Source organism: Falco peregrinus, chromosome Z (genome assembly GCF_023634155.1).
Source record: "Falco peregrinus isolate bFalPer1 chromosome Z, bFalPer1.pri, whole genome shotgun sequence".
Classification (NCBI taxonomy): Eukaryota; Metazoa; Chordata; class Aves; order Falconiformes; family Falconidae; genus Falco; species Falco peregrinus.
The window spans coordinates 83,822,329-83,840,443 of NC_073739.1; the positions used below are offsets into that span (position 1 = coordinate 83,822,329).

Below are 18,115 nucleotides of genomic sequence, written 5' to 3' on the forward strand. Positions count from 1 at the left end.
AAAACCAACCACCTCCTCAAATTTAACCTCAAGACATGTTTAATTACCTGTGCGTTGTTTGAAATGAATTCAGCCTTCCCGGCGAGAATTCGTATCACTACATTTAAAATTTAATTTACAATAAAAAAATCACTGTATTTATTTATAAATAATGAGAAACGTTTATGTGGTGATATATTTTTGTTTAGCAATATTAGACAAGGCACAAAGCCTAAAAATAGAATTCAGGTTTTGATTGCACCTTTGAAATATGAAGTTGGCTCAACAGCGGGTCCTGATTTGTAGCTGTCGTTCTGTTTGAACTGACTGTTAGCAACCGCTTTTCCCAATAAAGGAAATTAAATGCTCTGATCTTAAAAGGAGGGGGAAGAAAAAAAGAAAGAAGAAGAAAATGACCCTGGAAATCAGCCACATTACAGCTGAACGTAAAACCCTTTGGCGAAGGACTCTTGCAAGGCTGGAGCCAGGTGTGGTTTTAGTGGAGCATTCACTAGAACTTGATGTCGGTGACAAATAAATGCAAATAAATGTCACAATGAGCTCACAGATCTCCAGCTTTAGCTCCCTGCATGTTGCAGCCTGGAGAAATGAATCAGGGACCACTTAATTTAATACAAAAACTTATATTTGATTAAAGCCTAGCTTCCAAATTCCTAGCTGAAGTTCTAAAATATCATTCCCAGATGATCTATTTACATTCATTTTCAGGTTTACTTATTATAATCAAGGACTTTGTGTTATTTGGTGGGAGAATGAGAATGGGAGATAAAAAGAAGGGTTCAAGGTAGTAGAAGTCCATCCATTTTAAAATTAATAGTATTCATTTCACAGCAAGGAGCATTAACATGACTTTTCTTACTTGAAGTAACTAATTACATGTTTGAAACATTATAAAAGCATTTGTTACACACCTGAGAGATACATGGGAACTGTAATTATTTTATTTTTTTTATTTTACATATTGATATGGTAATGTAACACAATCTTCAGTCACTGGAAACTACACGTCGAAGCTTCCATTTTACAAGAAAGCAAACGACTTTAGTCAAGGTCTTTTAGTTTTAGACTGTAACTTATGGCCAAGATGGGTTTGAAAAAGAAAAGCCCAAATGTAAAGGATGCCTGTTTCAAGGATGTTTGGTGTTTTTTATAGTATTCCTGTGCTGTGGTAGCATCTGAAGTGTGTTAACCCCTCACTGGCAAGCAGGAGCAGGCGATGGACTTGTGGATGTGGGTGATGCTCATCTCGTGGATGTGGGTGATGCTCCTCTCGCCTAACTTCAGCCTGAGTGCACTGGAGCTCAGGGGTGAGAGGCAGCCCTCTGCTTCACAGCACCCATCTGATGTGGTTTCGATACTTATCTCACAAAGACAAGCATGGGGTTGCTGTAGTCATAAGGAGTTTTTTTCCTTTTCACTAGCTGGAGGCTTTGCGGTGTCGCAAAAGACGTCACTGCCAGGTGACATTGGCACGCAGCTCGTTTAAACAAAAGGGATAATTTATTTTCTTGCGTCTCATCGTTACGCTGCCCTGGGATACACAGGAACATTGGAGCTGGGGGAGGTTGGTCAGTCTGAAGGCAACGGACCCATCTGGGTGTCTGCAATCGTCTGGGTGCCAAAATTCCAGAAACCTGTGAGCAGGAGCTTTGTGCCAGGAGAGTAACCAGGTACTTCTGTCCCGTGCCAGGAGAAGAACCAGCTAATTCTGTCCTGGGTCACTTATTCCTCTAAATGTCTGTGACAGGTTGGGAGATGGGGCTACTCATCAAGAGATGCGCTGGCTGTTCTCGCATCTCAGCCTGGCCAGGGGCAAACCTCAGCCCTTTCTTTTTTTGCTTTGTTCCTCTTAGTCTCAGTCCTGGGGTGTTTGCTTGATTCTTATTCATTCTTTACTTGGGAAAATCTGGAATTTTTTTTTATACAATCCATTTCTTATTTTTTTTGAAGTTACAAACAATATCTTGCACTGCCCTGTGGGCTTCTGGTGTTGCATCTGGAAGATGCTCTGGATCTGATAGCTGGAAAACCCAAGCTATAGGAAGTAAAACCGATAAAGGTTTAATGTGCTCAGTGCTCTCCTGAGGTGCATGGAAGGGACACGCTGGGTGGCCAAAGACGGGGAGATTGCCCGCTGTGATTTTTCAGCACAGGCTGGAGACAGGCCAAGAGCTTCTGCTGGTCAACTCTGCTTCCAAACTGGAAAACATGAAATTACCAGAGCGCAGGGCTGGGATTTGAGCTAATTAGCTTTGGAAATGATGTGTGAATAAGATGGGGTGGGCTGCAGGCAACTCCAGCCGCTGCCAGCCCGCCTGGCGGTTTCCAGTGGGAGCAGCCATCAGTTTTACCTGGGCTTGCATTTATCTAGGAATGGACTGGCTCATCCGTGCAGGTGGTGAGCTTGTTGTGTTCATCAGCTTGAGAGCACTGGTGTACCTGCGTGGTTATACAGCTCCTGGTTATACATATAAATATAGAGATATACATGTATATATCCATATACAGAGAAGTGTCCTGGGAGATGGGCTTTAGTCCCACTGTTGACATCCAGTGGAAGATGAGCACTGAAGCTGCTGAGATTACGTTTGCAGATGAGTGCATTAGAGTAAAATCCAAGGACTTGCTTGGACGTTTACAGAAGGCTGAGGCTGGAGGGTGACACAGCAAAGGCAGGTCTGAGAAGAGGAACGGCAGCCCTGGGTCTCCTCGGTGCCTCTGTGGCAGGGCTGGAGTTTTACCATTGCTCCGCGCACTCAGCATCCGATACCAAAGGGGCTGTGTCAGAATTTCGCTCCTCACCATAGCCCTTCACACCTGCATCCCAAACTACACTAGATGAAAGAGTTGTGCTGGTTCAGTCCCTTTAGTCTAAAAAGCACATTTGATTCCTCTCGGGAAGTCACTCACCAGTGACACGAGTGCCAAGGGCACCAGAGTCATGTACTTTTATTTTCTTTTTTTTTTTTTTTTTTCTTTCTTACCAGATAACGGGACCTGAAAGAATGCTGCAAACCTTTGCACCTTTCCAGACTTGCATATATGTATCACCACAGGTACCCCCGTCACAGAGAAGTGTTATATGAGATCTGACTGGAGTTTTATCATGTCAGCTTTTCGTTCTCTTGCTTCTTTACTGCTCTTGTGGCGTTGAAAGGTGGTCTCATTGCTTCTTTGCTGTTACCAAAAAAAGATATATGCAGTGAGAGAAGTGGCTGACAGTCCCCTCATCCTGCAGGTGGGAAGTCACGGGGCAGAGTTTGTTTTCTCTCTTAGGGCTGTGGGTTCCTGCTTCTTCTTGAAGGGTTAAGAGCATATCCTAGCTGTTCTGTTCAGCGGCCACTGGCCATCCGCAGCCCCGCTGCCTTCAGCGGCAATCTGACGGTTACAAATCCATTGGAGCCACTCTCGGTGCAAGTGGGTTCCCACTTGGACAGCTTGCAAACAGAAACCAGGGGTAAGAGGCAAGAGAATAAAATTAGCAGACTTGGGAAGGGCAAAGGCTCTGCCTGCCAGCATCCTCACCAGGGAGCAGCAGCCCCCCAAGAGAAACCTTTCTGCTGGAATAAAGGTGTGAAACTCCCCTTGGCTCCGCTAAGGGATGATCCAAGTGTTTAACCCCAGGGAACGGTCGCCCAAGCCTTGTTCAGTCAATCCTCAGAGGGCTGGAGCGACGGTGGAGTGCGATGCTTGGAGGACAGGACTGGCCTCTGGTTTGAGAAATTTCATTTCAAGGAAACGTTCCCCAAAGGACCAATAATCCCCATTCTCTGAATTGCTGCTATGGCTATTGCAGCGCTGTGTGAAGTTTAACAATTAGTTGATTCAGTCTTAAATGATTTTTTTAGTTGGTTTTTTTTTTTTTCCTACAGCATGAAATCTACCTTTTTGTTGTTATTTTTTCAGGGGGCTTCTAGTAAAGGAGAAGAGCAAGGCACACCACCCATAGTAAATCAGTTACAAAAGCAATTTTACCTACTTCTGCTTGCAGATTGTCCGTGAAATGACTGTGATTTTGCCCAATTTAAACCCTGCTTTACTGTTTAAGGATTGTTTTTTTCCCAGATAATCCCATGTTAATGACTTTAGGTCCGTATCTTTCTCACCAATCATTTTTCTGGCAGAGTTTTGCGTGACCCAAGGCTGGGTAATCCAGTTTCAGGGTGCCGGTCGCCCTTCAGCCCTGGCTGCTAGTGGTGCCAGGAAAAATTAACCCGACTCTTGCCCTGATGGGAGGATGATGTCCCGGTGTCCTGGTTTCGGCTAGGATAGGGTTAATTTTCTTCTTAGCTGGTGTGGTGCTGTGGTTTGGATTTGGTGGGAGAACAGGGCTGATAACACGCTGATGGTTTTTAATTGCTGCTTGGTGATGTTTCTCCTGAGTCAAGGACTTTGCAGCTTCTGGGGCCCTGCAAGCAAGAAGGCTGGAGGGGTGCAAGAAATTGGGAGGGGATGGATATTCCATCCCATAGGATGCGTATGAAGCTGGGGGAAGAAGGAGGAAGGGGGGACATTTAGAGTGATGATGTTTGTCTTCCCAAGTCCTTGTTAGGTGTGATGGAGCCCTGCTGTCCTTGAGGGGGAGGAGGGGGGGGCTGAACCTGCCTGCAGTGGGAAGTGCTCAATGAATTCCTGGGTTTGCTTTGCTCGCGTGTGCAGCTTTTGCTTCACCTCTTAAACTGGGTTTATCTCACCCGACGAGGTTTCTCACTTTTACCCTTCCGACTCTCTCCTGCATCCCAAAAGCTGCGCGTGCATCTCCCTTTCTGTATCAGAGGCATGTTCCTTTATTGAATAGCCATTTCCTTCCATCTCTTTCCTTTTTTTTTTGTTGTATTAAGGAAGGCAAAGGACCAATATACTGTATAACTTATGAAGTGCCTAAATACAAGTTGTCTTTGTAGTGCTTGCAGCATTCCCAGCGGGCTCCACTACTTGAATTAGGAATTTTAAAATAAAAAAAAAATGATTTAAAAAAAAAAAAAGCCCTATAGATAAACAAGCCTCAAACTTCAGTTTGAGAGCAGGTTACCAGCTGCATAAATCAATAATGCTTTAAGATCCACATGCATTTTAGAGTGATTTATTTTAAAATAAAAAATTTATTTTTTTAGGGAACGGGCAGTCAACACATCTCAGTCTGGGACTCTGCAACTTACTGTGGGCAACCTGAAGCCAGAGGAGACCTACACCTTCCGAGTAGTGGCATACAACGAGTGGGGACCAGGAGAGAGCTCGCAGCCCGTCAAGGTCGCCACGCAGCCGGAGCGTGAGTTTGCGCTGGAGTGGGGCTGGGCATGGGTGGCACCAACAGCTCTAGTGACAAACTGCAGCTCTCCTTGTGCGCTGCTTCAAGGGTTTTATATAGCTTCTCTTAGAAAATACGGCCGGGTCCTTATGTATGGTAAATAACACCTTTCCTCAGTCTGTAAGATTTCTGGCAGAGCACCGACCTGCTCAGCAGCAGTGTATTGCTGGGTTGTGTCACGGCTTTGATCGCACATCCCATCTTCTATGATGTGACAGTGTAAGTGATCTCAAAAGCTGTGCTACGGTACATAAGGAGTTGGGGTTTTTACAAGAAAACGCGATAAACTCGCTGAAAAACACAAAATCTTTCCGCTGGAGTAAACGTTTTGGATTACCGGTGTTTGAAAGCAAGGTTTTCTGTTAGTTGATGCTTAGCAGTAAGTGTGTTTTGTAAATCTCTGGAGCAGGTGGAACCTTTCAGCAGACACTTTTCTCTTTTTCTACGGCTCATTTTATTGTAAGTACTTGCACACGTGTCTGGTCTCCAGAAAGAAGAGACATTTTTTCCAGTTGAGTTTGTCCTACTGCAGCTTTTCTTGCTTGGAAGGTCCAAGAAGGACAGTTACAGGGAGAGGTTTGAAACATTGTTTGAGCCCTTCCATGGCAAAGGTAATAATTCAGTGGAACTGGCCGCTAAAATGGGGTTGGTATCTAGTCCTTAGCACCGAGATGGGTGCTGGGTCTGATACCGATGGGCACTGGACCACTTTAGTGAACCATCTCGGGGGAAGTGGGATGCTGAGCTGCTTTTATGCTCCATGCAGTAAGGCAGGAGGGTACCACTGCACACAAACTGTTTTACATTGCCATGTGTTGCCACGTAGAGAGATTTTATCCGAAAGGCAGTGTTTGTCTGAAACCCCCTTGTTCTGTGAACCCCCTGAAATGTGTTCTCGGTTCATTGCCATAGGTGACTTGTGGCTGGGAGCAGGTAGAGGAGGTGGGAATGGCTCTCCATGGGTAGTGGAGGAGAAGAAGAGCTTGGAAGCAAATCCTGTGCATAAGGCGAGCCTCTGGAGGTGGCTTCAGGTGGCCTTTGAACTGTTTGGTTCCTTAACAGCTAAGCTGAGCCCCAGGCAAAGTGTCTATTAGGGCCAGCAAGAGCGTGTGCGATGTCCCCTGACCAGGCAGGTGTTGTGAACAAGTGGAAAAGGGACCTTTCAACTTACATCACTCTGTGATACTGTTGTCTAGAGCTTTGTTTATCACAAAACATGAATTTCACTCCCCGTTGTCACTTCCCAAACCCCCGAGAGTTGTGATGCTGGTGAAAGTGTCACCTGAGAGGTGTCGCTTTCTGTTTTTCTCAACGGTGTTGCATGTTAGGTACGTCTTCAATCCTGCTCTGATGTTGCTCTGCCATTTACTTGCGGTTACCATGTGCAAACATAAGCAAGGTTCTATCTCAGCCCTTTTTGGGGAAATAATTCTTGAAAGTCAGTTTAGGAATCGGAGCCTTTTGACATTAAGGCACCAAGGACCCACTCAGCAGTATCATTTATCTATTAGCAATTTACCTCTGCTTAAACGCACGCGCACACATGTGCATATACATGTTGCTGCATCTGTTTGTATTTTAGATATGTAATATGACCAATATACAGCTACATTTACAGAAGTAAAATAACATTTCAATCGGGAAAATGCCTTCCCAGTGAAAAGCAGGCACCGCTACCCTCTGCTGTCACCCTCTGAAGCTACCACGGCGCAGAGTTCCCAGCCCTGTTGAAGGCACAGCGTAGACATTTAGAATATCTTTCCTATTTAATATTGTTAAGATTTCTCTAAAGCATCAAGTTTGAGCCTGGAGAAAGTATTGCTTTCCATTTTTCCCTTCGCTTTTTTGTGTTGACCGAATTATCTTATCATTGTGAAACAACTCGCTCAGGTCCTGGGAGGCAGTCAGCCTCTACGCGGCTGTCTTTTAGAACACGCTGAAACTCTTGTACAATAAATTACATGGCTGCTCATAAATTGAATTTCCACGTTATTTGAAAATATCAGCAGTATTATGCAACCTGGCATTGTTAAAGAAGAAAAAGCTGATGAAAAAGGACATCTGAAATTCATGTCCGTCAGCACCCGTTTCTGCAAGTGCATCCATGTGCTCTGTAATCAGTTTAAAAGATCACCAGAACAAGTTCCAGCTTTTTGAAATAATCATCCAGAATATATGGGCTGGCTTGATATGAAGGGTTTTGTCCCCAGATTACCACCCCCTCCCCTTCTTTTCCTTTATTAAACTGCAACCTCTTTTTCTCTGCCTTTATGGTATATAATTTCACTACAGTATTATCAGTCCAGATTTTAAATCCCTGCCCGCTTAAGCCATGTCTAATCTTTTCATACCACATGTGGAGACTTTGTGAGGTATTATTTGGGCTCCTCAAGATTCTGTTAAAGCAGCTTGATAGTAGAGTATAAAGAAAAGCATCTATCCTCGCAAGGAGGATTGGAATTGTCGGTCCCAGCTTTGAAGGCAGTTCCCTGCTGGGGGACCGGCTCACTGCTTTTCACAGCCCTTCGGAATTAAAACCAGTTTCCTAATAAATCCGTGTCTCCCTGATGTGTGTATTAGTTGGTAGAGGAGAAGATGAATAGGAAGGCACGTTGGTGTACCCCAAAGAAACTTGACGGCATCACTCCAGCCTCACAAGGCCGCCTCTTACCATCCCCCTTCCAGTGAAATCAATGTAGCGTGCGCCGACATCTCAACTTCTACCCAAGCATCTTTAAGGGCTTTGTAAGGAATCGTTAATTACTGTATCCTGAGGTAGGGAGGTACTATTATATCTACTTAAGAGAAGCCCAGCTGTGTCCCCGTATGTCTGCCCCCTCCTGTGCTCTGCTGCCCGGAGCAAATCCCGTACCCCCCGAGGTGAGGAGCAGGTGGGAAGAGCTGTGCTCCCCACCCCACCGTCCTGAAAAAGGGAATTCTGAGACAGAAATGCAGGGATTTGGGATGGATTTATCTAGCAAGTGGGGCATTTTGCAGCAGCTAGAGGGTGACCTTACTTGCGCAGGACACTTGGGTGACTTTGGTCACCAAGGTTCACACCTTGCCTAGAGGCTTCTGTCATTACTTTCAGTTCCTGTTAGAGAGTGGTGCATCTAACCTCAGAAATAAGTCCTTTTGTCATTATTATTTTTTAATCACTGTCTGGATGCACCTGAATTTTCTTGCTAAGACAGCTAGAAACAAAAACTACCACCAGGACTGCATTCAAGTTCAATTGCACCAGAAGCTGTTAAAAGTTTTGGGGTTTGGTGGTAGGTTGGGTGGTTTTGGTGTTGGGTCTTTTTGCAACAAGTTTTTCAGTGGAGACAATATTGTTTGAAGTTACTGCACAGGGAATGTTACAAAGATATAGACAAAATTTCAACTGCAGCCTCTTTTAACATACGTTTCTTAGACAAATGTCAAAACCACATATAAAATTAAAAGGCTATTAAAATTAATGCAATGAAATTTCACATGAAAAAGCAAGGGAAGGTAGGGCTGTCTTTAAAGCCCATATAGATGAAAATTTTTTCAAGGAATGATCAGCTCCATATATGTTGATCCACACAAATGAAGTTTGCGGAATAAACGTGTGGTGTAATTGAGTATTTTGAAGACTCGTAGCAGCCCCTGCATCCCTTTCAGACACGGCTGCAGAGACGGCACCAGATCGTCACCTCTCAGGGCTGGTGAGGGTCCCCAGGCAGGGCTGGCCCCCACCACTGGTGGATGCTGAGGATTTCGGACGGCACCGGTGCCACCTTTGCTCCGTGCTCACCTCTCCTGGGTACTGGCTTCAGTCACTGACGTTGTCGCCGTAAATGATGCTAAATGATCTTGTGATAGTCAGGGTCTGGCTGAAAGGAAAGCTCTGCAATGGGGTTTGGGCAGGTCCTGCAGGGGGTCATCTCAAAAACCTCCCACCAAAGTGAGTGTGATCAGGTTTTTGGGAGCAGGGAGATAAGAATCCCCTTTCTCCGGTGCAAAATTGCCATGGGTCTGGGTGGAGAAAAAACTGAGCTTGTGTTTAAGAAGTGGGGAGGGCTGGGGGCAAGGCTGTCTGACTTTGGGCAGGCAGGTCGTTGAAACATTTTGGTTTCTCCATTCTCAGAACAGAAATAAGCAATGTTGACCAAAGAAGATCTTTCCAGGTCCTTTCCAACCTGGGCTGCTCGTTGAGCCGATGACTTTTCCTCCTTCCTTCCTCACACCCAGCTACAGGTCTAGCCGCGCTGCTTAAACAAGAACCCTAGTGGCAGGGATTTCCCTTTCCATCATGAACTGATGTAACCAAAATGAATAATTTTTAACAGACCTGCTGCTGGTGCCGTCTAACGAGGGAGTCATGGGCTCCATCAGGAGCCTTCTCTGCCACAGCCCATCTTGCAGTGGCTGTCACAGTGATGGATGGAGGACACGGTGCTCCTGTTCTCCACTCGTCACAACAACGTTACATATATTATTTTAAAGCCACAAAAAAAAAAAAAAAAAGTGCCTCAGTTTGATCTCACCCTGCCAAATTCTGTGTGTACAAAAAAGATCCCCGCAATATTGGGCAGTGGCCCTTTTGCAAGGTGCGGGGGGTATTTCTGCATTTATTTCAGATATTTATCAATATGTGGAAGATCTAGGGCAGGCAGAACCACGAGCATCTCCGGTGTAGTGCCTCAGAAGTGAATTTTTCTTGTCATTTGACGAAAAGGCGAAGCAGTACTGAAAAATGTGTTCTGTGGAGTCATTAATATCCTCCTCATTTGTGTGTATTCTTCCATAATGGCTCAGTAAAATACACCCTGGGGTAACTTTATGCCATTCTTGCATGGTTCTTTAATTTTATGAGTAATTTATGTGGAGCATTGGCGGGGGGTGGGGGGGGAGGTTTCCAATTGCTTTAAATTTTAATGAAACGTATCTTCCTCTCTAAAAGTTGGGCAGATATCAAGGAAAAGGTGGTGGTGTTTGTTTTTCTGTCTGTCTCAGAGTCCTGCTGTTGGCTTCCCATCTGTTTTTTGGTGGTTTTTTTTCTCTTGTTCTTCCCCCTCCAGAGCTTTTGATTTTTTAGCCTTTTTTTTTTTTTTTAGACTTTTTTTTTTTTGAGAGAGAGAGAAGAGTTGTGCATCCTTGGTACCCTCTTGTGCCCTGGGAAATAGGAATTCAGATCCCCTGGATGCCTCCGTGGTATGAATTGTGTCTTTTGTTTCCTCTGTTTTCATTTTTACAGCAGGTTTAATTTCAAATAAAATAGAAATGGTTTTATTTTGTGGGGAATCGGAGCTGTTTTCCCAGGGCTAGTGACCTGCCCGCTCCTGTTGCCAGCTTCCCAGCCACCTCTGCCGCACTGGAGCTGGGTCCCCGCGTGCCACGGGGGCGGTCAGGCCAGCTTCTGCTTTTGGATAAACTGTAGTCAGAGCTGGTTAATAGAGGCTGTTAGCATTGATAATTGAGATTAAAGATCAACTCATGCTGTTTTATTCTTCAGACTCTGGCTCACTTTAGTGCTGTGGCTTTTTTTTTCTTTCCTTTCTTTTTTTTTTTCTTCTTTTTTTCTTTGTGTTTCCCATTGAATTCCTACTTTCTCTTGTGGAACAGAATGCAGTGCCATAAGCCAGATATTCAGTGACTCCATCTGCACTTACCTGCTGAATATGTGGTTCCCCGCGCGTCACCAGGGAGGCTGATTAAGGCTTTTGTAAAGGCTGTTTACAGGAAGGAGGGATTAAATAAGAGAACAATGAAAATTTATGGTGTACTGCTTCCTAGAGACTGTGGAAAAAAGTTGCAAATGAGAGGAAAAGATACGGCACGTCTTTCTTGAAGCTTAGATTGAGTCTCACCTCCTGTTTAAGTGACAAAAAAAAGTGACCAGGCGAGCACCTGGCCAGTTCTTCCAGTATTTTAGTGACTTTTGAAGTATCTTAGCTTGGGAAAGCCACCGTGACCTGATTCTTCAAGATATTTACTCAGTTGAAAATTTTCCATTTTTCCAAATAGTCCCCATCCCTGGGTGCGTTTCTACCCTGTGCCTCGCTGCGGTGGTGTGGCCCCGTTCCCTTGCCCTGCTGCCCCTTTCAGCCCTGTCTCTGGTCCTCCAAAAGCTGTCGGGGGACCTGATGAGAAAACAAATTTAATTCTTCTGGATCAATCATGCAAATTCCAGAAGCTCTCTGAAGTTGGAGTTTCCAGCTGGCTCATGCGAAACAAACACTGAGCAAAGTGTTTCATTCCTGGCATCACCACCCTTCCTTTGCAAAACGGGCACACGGGGAAGGCATGCTGGAATCGTGATCCCTTGGGAGATGCCATAAAAAAACATCTTTCTGTGGGTAAGGAGGGCGGATCCGGCTTCTTGATAGTGGGAGGCTTTGTAACCACCTTGGTAGACTAGGAGTTAAAGTGAAAAGCAAATCAACCCCAGAAAGTAAAATTGTTCATTTTCAAATTGTCTTGGGTTCAATTTAAAGTTCCGCACATTGCTTGCTGTTCATCATTTATCTTAATTAACTGAAGTAGCGCAGTCCAAATGTTTTCTTTTGGGGGTTTTGTTTGGTTGATTACTTTTTCTTCTTTTCTGACCAGTTCTTCTGCCTCCTGTCAGAAGTGTCAGTCTCATTAGAAAGTTGCATTCTTATAGGAAATATTGTCATTAAAATGGAATTCAAATGCTTTTGCATCCCCTGAATCACGGATGCATTCTGAATCACAGAATTATTTTGGTTGGAAAAGACTTTTCAGATCACCGAGTCTAACAGTTAACCCAGCACTGCCAAAGCCCACCACTAACCCATGGCCCCAAGCACCACATCTACGCATCTTTTAAACCCCCCCAGTGATGGGGTCTCCACCACCCCCCTGGGCAGCCTGGTCCAGGGCTTGGCCACCCTTTCCTGTTACTCTTTAACAGATCCTCTCCCAGTAGCATCCGCCTATTTTCACAAACTTAAAATTGACTTGTGAAAGAACAGCGACAATATTTTTTTATTATTATTATTTAAAAAGTTTTCCCTTCTGCTTCCTTCTTCTTTAAAACTATTCTGTGGTTTTCATCAGACCCTTTACATACAGGTTGATGACAGCCAGAGCAGGGCAAGGACCGAAAGTTTGGGGTTCACAGGAAATTCTGATGCCGGAGGCTTTTGTATTTTTTGAAGTACAGAAGTACAGCAAAACCAACTCTTGATTGCTTTCCTTTTTTTTTTTTTTTTTTTAAATTGGCTGTAATGAAACAGTGTATTTCATTCCGTCATCCAGTACCTAACACTTGCAAAAAGCTGCACCAAAAGCAGCACAAGTAATTTAAAAATTATTTAGAAAAAAAATATTTCTGATTGAAAATGCCATTACTGGATGTTTCAGCATTATGGAAGTACTTTGCTTCATTTTCTTGCAAAGCAAAAATTGTCACTATTTTTTTCCCCAAATGTTTTGATGACTGCGAAGACCATGTTTACCAGAAATAATCTGCTTCAAAGAAAATACTCCAAATGGTCCAAGTGTTAGAAGAGGGATTTCCATTGCTGAGGCTTGTCTCTGCTGCACACTTCGGCCTTTCCATGGTTCATGGAGGTGGTTGGTATGTAGAATTCCGTGCCTCTCACCTAATCATTGCTTTTTGTAAATAACAAGCTTTTTTGCTGGCTAGAAGCATGTTGTAATTCTCCTCCAGGTTTGCTGAGATGCAAAGGCACCATCACGCCAAGTCAAATCCTTTCTTTTGACTGACTCGCCAAGAAGGAGCAGAAAATTAAAGCCACTTTTCTCTGCAAAAAGAAAAACGCTGAACAGACAAGCGTGTCTTAATCAACTATGCAAATCAAGGCATTGCATCCTATGCATGAAATCTCCATATTTATAGGGCCCTGATGCAAACAATAGTGCAGAGGCATGGTGGACCTGCCTCGGCACCCCTTGCCAAGGCAGGATGTACCCCGCGTGCAGAGAGGTTGGCAGTTCAGGGGTACGGGTGGGCACAGAGAGGCAGCGGCCAGCAATGAAGATGTCACCTTAGCCTATGGAATAGGTGGGTTCCGTTTCCTTCATCCCTGAATCCCTAAGGGAGCGTTTTGGTGCTGCAGGGCTCGAGCAGCGTGACCATCCTTCCCACTAACACCAGTGTGACGCAGGGCAGCGTGTCATCAGCCAGGGCTGGCACTTGGCTTTGGCACTGCCCACTGTCCCTCTGGACGAGAGCACTGGTGAGATTCAGCCAAAAACCTCCACTGAGCTGTGGGATGTGTTTGTCTCCCTACAGCTTTCCTAAAACAATGGCTATTAGGACACTGGTAATGAACTGGAACTAAAATAAACCTCACCGAACCCGGTTTGGGCACTGGGAGGAGACCTGCTCAGTGCTTCCAGCGGAGCCAACGCCACCCAATTTTACAGAACAGCAGTACAAAGCTCGTCTGAAACTTTTGAGTCGGAAACAAAGCTATACCTATAGGGAGATGGGTTTGATCTGTAGGGCAGCCACGTCTAGAGACCTAAATTACAATCGATGCCGTTTGTGCTGTGATTTCCAGTAAGTAATGGAATCCACATGGAATTTGTGTGGTGATTTCCAGTAAGTAATGGAATCCACATGGAATTTGTGTGGTGATTTCCAGTAAGTAATGGAATCCACATAAAGTAATGGAGGGACTAGGCCTGAGAGAGAAGACGGACTCTCAAACCTCTGCAGCTGAGCAAGGGATGCACTGCAGCCTGCTAAACTTGGCAAGTGCCAACAATTCAGGTAGGTCCATTGGCCCTTTCTGGATTGGTTGTCTCTGTGGGATGTCCAAGCCCATCACTTTGTCACAGAGGTGTTTGCTTAAGCATACTGCTCAACTCCCATCAGGGTCCTGGTTGCTGCCATTACCAGTCCTGCCTTAGCAGGGTTAGCAGGGTACGAGGTGCTCAGCTGTAGCCGCTCTGGTCCTGTGTGGGAGCACCAGCACAGCACTGGGAGAGGGTCAAAGGGAGGATGTTCTCTAAAATGGGCTGCCGCCGAGCGTTTCTAAGATAGCTTTGCAGGTAGGAATTGAAATTCTGTCTCAGTTTCGTTTGATGTGCATTCATCCTTGTTTTATTTGGACCTTTCTTCCTATCCCAGAAATCTTGCAACAGAAGCAGGTAAGATAAAGAATGGGTAGGAGATATATTATTATGCCATTTTATGGGAAGGAAATTGAAGCATAAAAGCATTAAATTATTTATCCAAGCTCCCTCTGGAAGTCTGAGCCAGAGCCGGGATTGCTGTAACCTGTCTTTCTGTGCACTCTTTCTCAAAATGAAAGGTTGAATTCCTGTCCCTACTGAAGTCACTAAGAGTTGCTTTTTAGTTCTGCGGATGCTATCATTTCGCCTAAGTGCATAGTGGAGCCTCCAGCCGTTGTAAATGTCCTGCCATTCAGTAAGGTTTTCCTTCCATTTTTCATCTGCAAACAAATGCAGGACATGCGTAGGCACCCAGAAGCAGATGGGTTTTGTAACAAAAGCTTGTTTTCGAAATGAATTCATCTCATTGACTGCAGCCTATTCCCTCTTTCTACGCTGGTGATGTTCTTTTAGTGTTGATGTTTGCATCTCTTATTTGCTTTCAGATTGCTTATCGACACCAGTGAAATCCTAATACATTTGGATGCGCAGAGAGATTTTCTCCCCTGTACAAACCGTTACAGTAGACTACCTCTTTCTCCATCCGCAGTCTTGTGGCTTTCCTGCCGCAAATATAGCCCCTCACTACTGGGTAAAAATAATAGTAGGAAACCAATTAAAATGTGGTTCTCTTTCAGGGTTTAGTAGCAGGGCTAACAGGTTGGTTACAAACAGCTCAGTTCTGAGAACCGTGCACTGTGGATCCATGCTGAAATGTTTGGAAGTCAGGCAAAGTAAGCAGGGGAGTGAAAATGCTGGGTGCTGAAGGTACTTTATTATCTGATATCATGTATATAAACTATTATATTATGTTCACATATATATTTTATATTTGTAACTTTTATGAAGTTTCGTTATTAATGAAGTGCCCATACAGGTGTTGAGATGCTTCTGCTGGCCACTGTTTTACCCATTTCTGGCCAAGGATTTATTTGGCCGTAATTAAAATAGACTATTTCAGTTGGAAGGGACCTCCAACAATCATCTGGCCCAACTGCCTGACCGCTTCAGGGCTGACCAAAAATTAAAGCATGTTCTGAGGGGCATTGTCCAAAGACTTCTTGATCACTGACAAGCTCTGGGTGTTGAGCACCTCTCCAGGAAGCTTGTTCTAGGATTTGACCACCCTTTCGGTGAAGAAATGCTTCCTCAATCCAGTCTGAACCTGCCCTGGTGCAGCTTTGAGCCATTCCCACACGTCCCATCACTGGTTACCAAAAGATACCACCATACTCCCACCTGCCTCTTGGTCCAAACTTTCTAGCATTTGTATTGTGGCACTGTGACACATTCAGGGTGTCTGACGATGCACGGGTGCCCTGAGCTCCCCGTCCTCCCGCAGAGCCTCAGTCCTTCCACATCAGGAGGGTGGAGAAAGCTGCATTCCCAGACCTCCTCTGGTAAAGTCAGCTCCCATGAGGCACTTCCCCTTCGCTGCAGAGTTTGGAGCTGAGCCACCTCCATCGCATCACTTTCTGGGTACCATCCCTGGTCCCATGTTCCTTAACAAATCAAAGAATATTAGACTCACGCATCCATCTCTGGGGCACAGCTGGGCACCGCATGAAGAGTTAAAGGGCAAAGCAATGAAAACCAGAAGACTCGGTGAAAATATAAATGACAGCAACTTCCAAAAGCTGATTCCAACACCGGCTTTTGTGGATAGCACTGGAGGTGTCCAGGGCAGTCCTGCCAGACAACTGTCACATCTCCAGAGCGTGTCCAGCCCAGAGAAGCAGGTTTCCCTGTGTTAATAATTACACTGTCTGCAGGCTCTCTGAAGTTGCATTTTTCTGTGCAGGATGGAACCATATTTTAATGAAATATCGTTAGAGCTGTTAACTACAGAGAAAGGAGGGGGGGAGGGGGAATATCAAAGGTGCAATCAAAGCATGCATTCTATTATCAATAACTGCAAGTGGCTTCATATATGTTTTATGTTTGAAATGTTTTCAGTGCAGATCAGCACAGAACCAGCTGCTTAAACGGAAAGAGAAATGTAATAACAAGAACATTTTAATAATTGCCTCTCATTATAGAGAAGAATGAATCACTAAGAAAAATGTTTTTAAGGAGCAGCTTTCATGATGGAGATGGCTAGCCCAACACGGAGCGGGAGAGCAGGGAAGCCTCGCTCAGAATTAACAGGCGTATGCCTTTACAAATGTTGAGTTGGACTAAGTGGGGTTGTGTTCCTTCTAAAAGCATGGTGGTACGTACTTGGTGGAACGTGCTCTCTCCTGGGAAGGTTGAACGCAAAGGTTTCATGCTCTGTTCTACCTGAAAGGATTCAGAGCGTGAACGCCTTGAACGGCGCACTGGGTGCAGGAGCGTCGTGGCTGTTAGGCTGGAGGTTGGTTTGGACTATGGACAGCCAACGTCGAGACCCCTGGGACCAGGAGGAGAGAGAAAACAAGCAGGACCATGATCCTTTCACCTCATATGCAGGCATTCGGATTCTAGATGGTCTTGAGGACTCTGCTTTCTTGTCCAAAGGCTGCTGTGCATCTTTCTGCATCGCTGCACCTTAGAGCTCAAGGCTGGAGCCCGTCAATAGCTCGGAGGGAAGGTCAGTGGCTTGAGATGGAGCTTAAAGCAGCAGTCTTGGGGTAACAACTCTCTGGGTGCCAGAGCTGTGCTCAGGGAGTTGAGGTGCTCCTCTCCCTGGTCTCCAGCAGGGCTTCGGCATTGAGCCAGTTTCCCACTGGCACAGGCAGGGTGGCCTGAGGTGCAGAAGGCAGAGCTTCAGAAAGCTGGAAAAATGTCAAGTTTGAGAAAGAGATTTAGCACGTTTAGGCAGTTGCTGAGCGATTTTCGCCTACATTCCTATTTCAGGCACTTGGATCTTGCTTGTATCTTATTAGCTCTTACTATCAGCAGTTGAACTGAACGCTAGCAAAGAGGAACTCTCTGTGCAAGAGCAGTGAGGGCTGGTGAGTGTAGGAATTGTTTTTCTGCAGGTTTGGAGGAGCAGTTGACTACATGGAGCTCTTGTTTTATGCAACTAAAAATGAGCGTGGTCAATACTGGAGTCTCTCAGTAAGGAGATGCTTTCGCCGGCACACAGAGCTGCCTGCCCTTCATGCTCCTACAACAAATCCAGCTTTTCAGGGTTACTAGAGGTCTTCAAGCCCTCAGACCCTACAAGTGGCTGGGTCTTCCCAGCAGCTGTTGCCCACTTGAAGCTGTGGTCTGCTGACCCCAATGTCAAGCTTCATCGACTCAGCTCGTACTACAGAGGGATAGATCTGAGCATCATTCCTCCTGCCAGGGGCTCCCGGCTTGCCCTTGTGTGTGGTGCATCAGCAGCCAGGTCAGGACATGGACGTGCAGCCCTGCTTTGTAAGATGGAGAGAGGGAATGAGTTACGGACATTCTCTGGAGGCCCTTTCTCTACTCCCACCTGCATGTGACCTCTTTGGGTTTGTATGGACCGCTGGCAGGTGCTCAGCTCCCAAAATAGCCTGTAGTCCGTAAGGTTTGAGAACTGCTGGAAGATGAAAAGCAAGACATAACCATTTACGTGGAGGACAGCCCTCTTTGCTGGGATTAGAAACACGCCAGTACTGCTCTGCAGTGAGTATGTTAGGAACACAGGTAGTTATCTCTGCAATAATACATCATACATAGATATATATAAAATAATAATATATACACCCAATAGATACC

General features: G+C 45.2%; 1 protein-coding gene across 1 annotated transcript in view; it reads left to right on the plus strand.

The window, feature by feature from the left end:
* The window catches only part of DCC (DCC netrin 1 receptor), a 558,365-nt gene that overhangs the window by 385,925 nt on the left and 154,325 nt on the right, over positions 1 to 18,115 (plus strand). The window contains exon 9 of the mRNA XM_055791107.1: positions 5,115 to 5,269. Coding sequence (XP_055647082.1) covers positions 5,115 to 5,269 — 155 coding nt within the window. The remainder of the gene's footprint in view (positions 1 to 5,114; positions 5,270 to 18,115) is intronic.